The sequence below is a fragment of the Sinocyclocheilus rhinocerous genome, unplaced genomic scaffold, assembly GCF_001515625.1.
Source record: "Sinocyclocheilus rhinocerous isolate Xijiao unplaced genomic scaffold, SAMN03320098_v1.1 scaffold1426, whole genome shotgun sequence".
Lineage (NCBI taxonomy): Eukaryota > Metazoa > Chordata > Actinopteri > Cypriniformes > Cyprinidae > Sinocyclocheilus > Sinocyclocheilus rhinocerous.
Window position 1 is genome coordinate 582,595 of NW_015630392.1, and position 7,402 is coordinate 589,996.

The following is a 7,402-nucleotide window of genomic DNA, read 5'->3' on the forward strand; positions in this document are numbered from 1 at the left end:
TATCTATCTATCTATATTACATCTATCTATATTAGTCCAATGATAAATCAATATTATTTAATTGATTAGAATTTTATATTTTATAATAATAATAATAATAATAATAAATAATTATAAATATATTATAATAAAGTATTATTATTATGTATATATAATCGTTTATATATAATATATGCAATACAAAATTATAATACTGATTTTTAAGACGAGTAGAGGTAAATAACTTTATTATTTTTGAATAGCCCCTTCCAGATTTCCCGTATACGCTCATCCTTAAGAAAATTGTTTAGCATGCAAACGAGGCACACACTGCATGCCTTGCACGGATGGAAATGTGATGTTTGGGGGATCGAGAGCTTGCTGGGAGCGCGGGCGAAGTGAGCGGCGTGCGGCGTGCGGCATGGCATCATACGCAAGGGGCGTGACGGAGGCGTGTCATAACATATCAGCGCCACTGTTTCATGTGTCGATCGAGCCCTGTTGAGAACTGCGCTCCCTCTGTGCTTCACCGGAGTAGACATAAACAAATCATTAAAAGCTAAAGGTTTAGTTTTCTACAGTATCATATGCGCTGTCATCGGCAGAGTTTTCTGTGGCTAACGGAGAGGATAGATCGCTCCTCTGGGAAGACGTCGAAAAGTAACTAAGCCTCACTCGGCCACAGGTAGCACTTTCGGCTCTGAATATCAAAGTACAGGTCATGCGGGTGTCTTCGGACGGGCAGAGAACTGTGATCCAGTGCTGCTGTTACTGCTAGTGACTCCGGTGGACTGATCGCTTTTGCCGCAAGCTGAGCAGGAACGACGGAATAAGCATGTCCCGAAGAAAGCAGAGCAAACCCCGGCAGATCAAACGTAAGCGTTTAAAGTTTCACTAGTACCGGTGCTGTTGTTTTGAATATTGTCTCAATTTGATAAAGTGTGTGACATTATTCATATGACTGGATATCATTGGTTTTTGAGCGCAACGTTGTCATGCCTTTAAATAATTTCGTGGAACCTGACAAGATCTTTTTATTAACACGAGGCACGCTTTGGATGTGTGAGCGGTCTATTCAAACAGTCTTTGTGTTGTAATGGTTTTAAGACAGTAGAAAAATTAAAAATGGCTATATTTACTTACAATTGCCATAGTAACCAACAACTTTTGGGACGCGCGGCTCATTTTGTAAAAGCGCGCGGCACGTCAACGCCGCTGAAACTCGCGCTTTACTTTTCAAATACAGGCGATAATTGTGTGAAATAAACCCGTAATAGTATTTTAGTTTTTAATTTGTAAAAGTGCTTTCGTCTGCTCCAACCGAAGTGTAACGTTAACCCTGGCTTCCTGTTTAATACTGTTGTGGAAACGTCACTGTTCTCTGAAAAAGACGATATGAGTTCAGATAAACAGCGATCCGATCTCAGTCGAGATAAGGATTAAAATTGGATCTTTTATTTGTTTTCTGTCTGTGGCTGCACCGAGGCTGCTGTTGCATTTTCCTCCGGCTTTTCAGTTCTCTTTCCAGAGATGAGACGTCAGATAGCGCGCCCGGCTGATCTCTCCATATGATAGTGAATTACAATTGGATCTTTTTTCCGTTTGAACCCTATAATGGTCAGGCACCATTAGTTGGTCTTAAAATGACATTTAATGATTGCAAGCAAGATATGAAGTTCAGTCATTATTTACACACCATCATTTTGCTGCAAACCTGTATGACTTAGCCTTCTTCTGTGGCACACAAAAGGAGAAATTTTGAAGAATATCTTGGTTGCTTGTTTCCATTTAATGACAATGAATGGGGTCTGAAGATGTAAAGCCCTTAAAACAACGCAAAATATAAAAGTGGTCTATGAGACTCAACTATTTTAAGCCATAAGCTCTTCTTGACACTTTCCTGAGAAAAGTAGCAATGTTTAATTCGTTTGAAAATCTTTTCAAGGAAATAGTTGACACAATTCAGAAAACCAATCAGAATTATTTGTTTATGAATCGGACTGATTTGGATCTTGAGTTCAACTGACTCTTTTAACTGGTCGCAACCGTTAACAGCTCACCGGAGTGTAAGATTGTTAGTGAAAAACAACTCTGTTTCTCACGCAAAACAATCATAAGACTTGGAATATAGTGCGCTATAGTCTTATCACTTTTATTATACTTTTAAGATGATCATACCATCCTTTTTGAGACTTGACATCTTCGTTCATCATTAAATGTGTTTGGAAAAAAGCAACCATCTTTTGACTTCCACTGATGATAGAATGTCATATAGGTTTGGAACAACATGAGGGTGACAGAAATTCATTTTCGATTGAAGTAGCCCTTAACATGTTGTGGTCGATAAATTCATAAAGTAAAAATCAAATTCATTGGCCCCTGCTTCTCCCTCTCTTTCTGTGAAAAGAACCAACAGCGTTGAAAAGTCGTTTTGCTCTGGTGCCAGGCGCTGTTTCAGTTCTTCATCCAGAAGAGATGCTTTCGGGCGATAAGCACAGTAGCAATATCTTGGAGGTTGAGTTTGAAAGGGCTGCTCAAAAAAAAAAATATTAATGCAGTTCAAAGGCAGAAAGCGACTCTTGAATAGGAAAGAAAAATGGTCTGATAAGGCAGTATTAGCATATACCACTGAGTGTAAACGGACGGTATCAAGGTTTGTTTAAGTGACTGGAGAGTTATACGAGCACGTTGGCCAGTAATGCCAATGACCTGCTGACCCATGAAGGCGTTCTCTTAATTGATTATGTCTTATCTGATATAAAGCTATCTGGTTGGTTTCTGCAGAACTCTTTTTCTTACCTAGAGGCAGCAGCAAACAGTAGAACCAGCGTTACAGGCCAGTCATAGCTGATGTTTTGAACAATTCAGAATAAACATTCCTTATCTTTCCTGAAATGTTGAACACCGTGAAGATTTCATATCTGGTGGCTTTTGAAGTACACATCGGCAGCTCCACTTGTTCCCCATTGACGTCCCATTAGAGTAATGGAAAGGAAAAGTATCTCAGATTTGGCCCTATATCACCCCAAAGGTGAGGTACCCCCCCATTACCAAACATAGGAACTCATATGGATGTCACATTGCTCCTCTTATCTTACCTTTTTGCATATGTAAACGTGAAGGCGACACTGTATAATAAGTGTGCGATTGCATTGTTTGTTACACTCTTGCTGGAAGGATTACAATCCTGGCCCCTCCAAAAGAGGTATCCGGTATCATGGAAGATTGTGTTGAGAGGGAATATTTTTGTGTGTCTTTTGTGCGTCACTCTCCCAATGGTGAAGATTGCGCTGATAGATTATCCATCCCTCCCTGATGGCGAGATTAGCTCACGGCCTTAGCGGGGCCACATCCCAGGACTTATATTTTGGCGGTTGAGATGGGAGACAAGATAGGTGAGGCGGTGATCTCTGTGGAGATAGTCCCAACGTTGAGGGGGGTGGGGGGACATTGGGATTATAATTACATTTGGCTGAAGCATTCTCATCTTTGTCATGTTTGTGTTGTTGTTGTTGTTTGGGACTGGCTGGGTGTATCTCTAGATAAGTAAAAAAAAAAAAAAAGAGAGAGAAAAGCAGATAAGGGTAGAGTAGGATGGCAGGGCTGATAAGGGCTGGGGGAGAGAGGCAGGAATACAGAAATGGTAGATGGATGTATGCTGCGTTTTAAAAGCAGCTGCCTCAGTGAGATCGCAGGGGCCGATAAGCGAGCCGTTGAGATGATTGGGAGATAACAGAGAGGAGATTCTCACAGATAACAGCCGAGTGACATCATTCAAACGGCTCAGAGGTCGGCGTGAATTATTCATGAGCTCCCAGAATTTGGCGTCAGCAGCTGGAGGATGTTTGAGAAGCCCGGGCCAGACAATGCACTTGTTTGAGTTACCACCTCCTGTACCTTGGGCTTGCACCTTTGAAAGCGTGGACAACTGATGGGATCTCTTCCTGTTTTTGTTGAAAGCATTCTCAGAGCTTTCGCTGCTGTCAGGTTCAGAGTCCCCGAGGTCTAGTTTAATACTCCGCCAAAAATATTGAAAAGAATGAGAGATCACAGGCTTTCGCACACATATTTTCACACATATGCACACACACTGTTGCGTCTTGTTGGTTTTGCTTGTGTGTTTTCCTTCTTTGTTCTGCTTTTAGCTCGATGTGAACTTTTGATAAAACCTGGGGCCTGATCTCCGGTATAGATAGAGATCGCCAAGTGCGATAAGAGTTGTTATCAGCCAGAGCAGGCAGGAGCTGAGGCTTTGCTGCAATAACAAAGCTACACGTAAGAACAGCAGGGCCCTGGACCCTGGCAATCAGTTCCAGCCCTAATGTGATTAATGTTGTTGTATAATTAGATGATAGGTGTGAATGCATTCCCCCCCCTGCCTTAGTTACTCCCCCACCCTCTCGGTTCCCACCCTTGTGTTTTTCTCCTAACAACCGTTGTGGTTGATTAATTTAATTAAAACTAATTCCACATATTACTCACTGTAGATCTTGTGTTAGATAGCATTGAGATGCAGGGTTTTTTTTTGTTCGTCGATGTTAATCTGCAGTGTGCGTTTTGGTGAAAAACAGCAAAAAAAAAAAAGTATTCAGCTCTACGCCTTGTGAAAGGAAACAAGAATGTGGCATCAGCAGTATGGCTGAAATGTTGATTTGCAGTGAGATATTAGATACTGAGTGATAGTGGGTGCAATGAACACTGTGAGAAAGTTATAAAGACTTTATAATGTGTTGCAGAGCCAAGGACGATTTCATGATTTTGATAAAACATGATTATCAATGATTTCTGGTATCTGATAATCTTTAAAGCAGGTTGTTAAGGTCTTCAAAGTCCTGCTTTTAATTATTATTAGCCTACTTAATAATGCATCTTGCTTTTGAACTATGCTTATAGTACTAATGTTATGGTAAAATGAAGACAAAGCCAATTATTTATATGTACACTACCATTCAAAACTTTGAAGACTTTTATGCTCACTAAAACTACACTGAAACCAGTAATAATGTATTCCTGTGATAGTAATTTTTTTGTAGAAATATGGATGTTATTTCAGGATTCTTTGATGAATTAAAAGAACAGCATAAATGTTATTATTATGAATATTACATGTCTATTATAGGTTTAAATGCTTCTAGTGAGCCAAAAACATCTCTTAATATATTGATGTAAGGATTTTTATTTATCTCTTTGTTGCTTTCTGCTGACAAATCTCTGTCACTCAATCTTCAACTTGCTGAAACCTGAAATTTTTATCAAAAACCCAAATCTTTAACTACAACCTTTTTTTTTCTGAAATGGTTTATTTGTTCCAAATAACCCATATAGCTATAATTTTACTACTTATTTATTAGAATTTTGTGTAATGTGTTAATTGGTCAATACAGCTGGTGATTGGTGCAGCCCATGAGCTCTCCTGGTTGGGTGAAAGAGTTTGAACCGTGGGGACTGAAAATAATGTCAAAAAGCAGTAACTGTGGATTAGAATTTACTGTTTAGGAAGTGTCTGTTGTTTGCCACGGTGAAAGGAAAAGCTTTTAGGTGTTTTGATGAATTATTGCTCTTTCCTAATGTTTACGCAAGGGGAAGTTGAGTGAGTTATGATAACTGAACCCTCACTGACCTATTAGCACTCTGAAATCCTCACTTCTTCCTTTATGTAGACTCGTATAAAGCTTGAGCTAAAAACTAAATGTTTGAGCTAAACTAAGTGTTTTTAAACTGTCATAAACACAGATTTTGTTTTTTTTTTTGTCTTTTTTTCAATCTAATATTTGCAAAAGAACAACTATCTAGTCAACCACATTTTTTATTTTGTTTGTTTAGGACATTTTATGTAAATATATGTAAATTACACTTGATGATGTCACCTTATACAGTGCTGTCGGAGCTGTCAATATGCCATCTTTCTCAGCAGCATATGGTAACTCAGACGAGTGCCATAAAAGTTGTGAGACACCCCACCAAATGCAGACATGGCATAAAGCCTTAAACACAGCTGCAGTTGCATGTGATTGTGGAGTGGTGGATGAGAATAAAATATTAATGTGTTATTAAGGATCCCGTAGCCTCTGGCCCCAATGCAATTAAAAACAAGATGGGAATAGGGCAGTAATCTTTTAATGTACTGTTATCACATAGCATCTTATGGAGAGGACTTATTTTTATGTGCAGTTTTGATAAGAATGGCGGAGGTGAGATTTGCCATCGCAGGAGGGAGATTTTTTTTTTCTCCAGAAAGCTGCTGTAATAGAGTTTTCTGCGCTTTTTGGTTGGAGTTAATAAGTCAAGTTAAGGAGAATGGAGATATGATAATTTGCCCGATGTGGAGGAGCCATATTTGATGTGGATCACGGCTAACAGGGTTGATTAGATTGGCTGATTTCCACGCTGAGGTTTGATGTCATGTTCTTTATTTGATGTGCTTAATTGGCATGGTTAGGGGTGTGGGCCATAAATTTGATGTAGCGCTAAGGACATAAAGTTCAAGAGTGACACAATATACTGTTCCCTCCTTTAAAAGGATCAGTACAGATATCTCAAGGGGGGCTTTATGCAAACAGTTCAGCTGGATGTATTTGTCTGAACCATAAGGCTGTAGATTAAATCTGTAGGTCACATCCCAGTGGCATTCAGGTGAGTTTCTGTCCCAGAGTGTAAAAATAACACTCTGGGAGAGTAACAGTCCTCACTGGCTTGTTTGTTATGGCTGCAAAGAGCCGAATATAATCAAATGCACAAGGTCAGGTTTTTACAAATTATTTAATGTTTTGAGTTTCATTTTATACTCATAAAAGTGGCATTACAGACTCCAAAAAGATCCCGACGAGTGGATTAGCGAGTTTGAATCAAAGGTCAAATAGTACAAAAACTGACCAGAGGTTAAAGGATTAGTTCACTTTCAAATTAAAATTTCCTGATAAATTACTCACCCCCATGTCATCCAAGATGTTTACGTCTTTCTTTCTTCAGTCGAAAAGAAATTAAGGTTTTTGATGAAAACATTCCAGGATTATTCTCCTTATAGTGGACTTCAACGGCTACCAAATGGTTGAAGGTCAAAATTACAGTTTCAGAGCAACTTCAAAGCGTTCTACACGATCCCAGACGAGGAATAAGGGTCTTATCTAGCGAAACGATCGGTCATTTTCGAAAAAAGAATAAAAATTATGTACTTTTTAACCTCAAACGCTCGTCTTGTATAGCTCTGCAATGCGCATGCATACTCTGTGCAGTCCCGTTCGAAACGGTTATGGTAGGTCAAAAAACTCCCATCTAATTTTCTCCTCCAACTTCAAAATCGTCCTACATCGCTGCAGAAGTACCGACCCAGTGTTTACAAAGTGAACATGCAAAGAAGGTCAAAGCCCTTTACAAAAAAACCCCGGTAAAACAGCGATGTAGGACGATTTAGAACGATTTTGAA

General features: G+C 39.3%; 1 protein-coding gene across 1 annotated transcript in view; it reads left to right on the forward strand.

Moving 5' to 3' along the window:
• The first annotated feature begins 460 nt into the window (after positions 1-460).
• The window catches only part of LOC107740319 (zinc finger protein ZFPM1-like), an 87,693-nt gene continuing 80,751 nt past the window's right edge, over positions 461-7,402 (forward strand). The window contains exon 1 of the mRNA XM_016552722.1: positions 461-854. Coding sequence (XP_016408208.1) covers positions 815-854 — 40 coding nt within the window. The 5' untranslated portion in view covers positions 461-814. The remainder of the gene's footprint in view (positions 855-7,402) is intronic.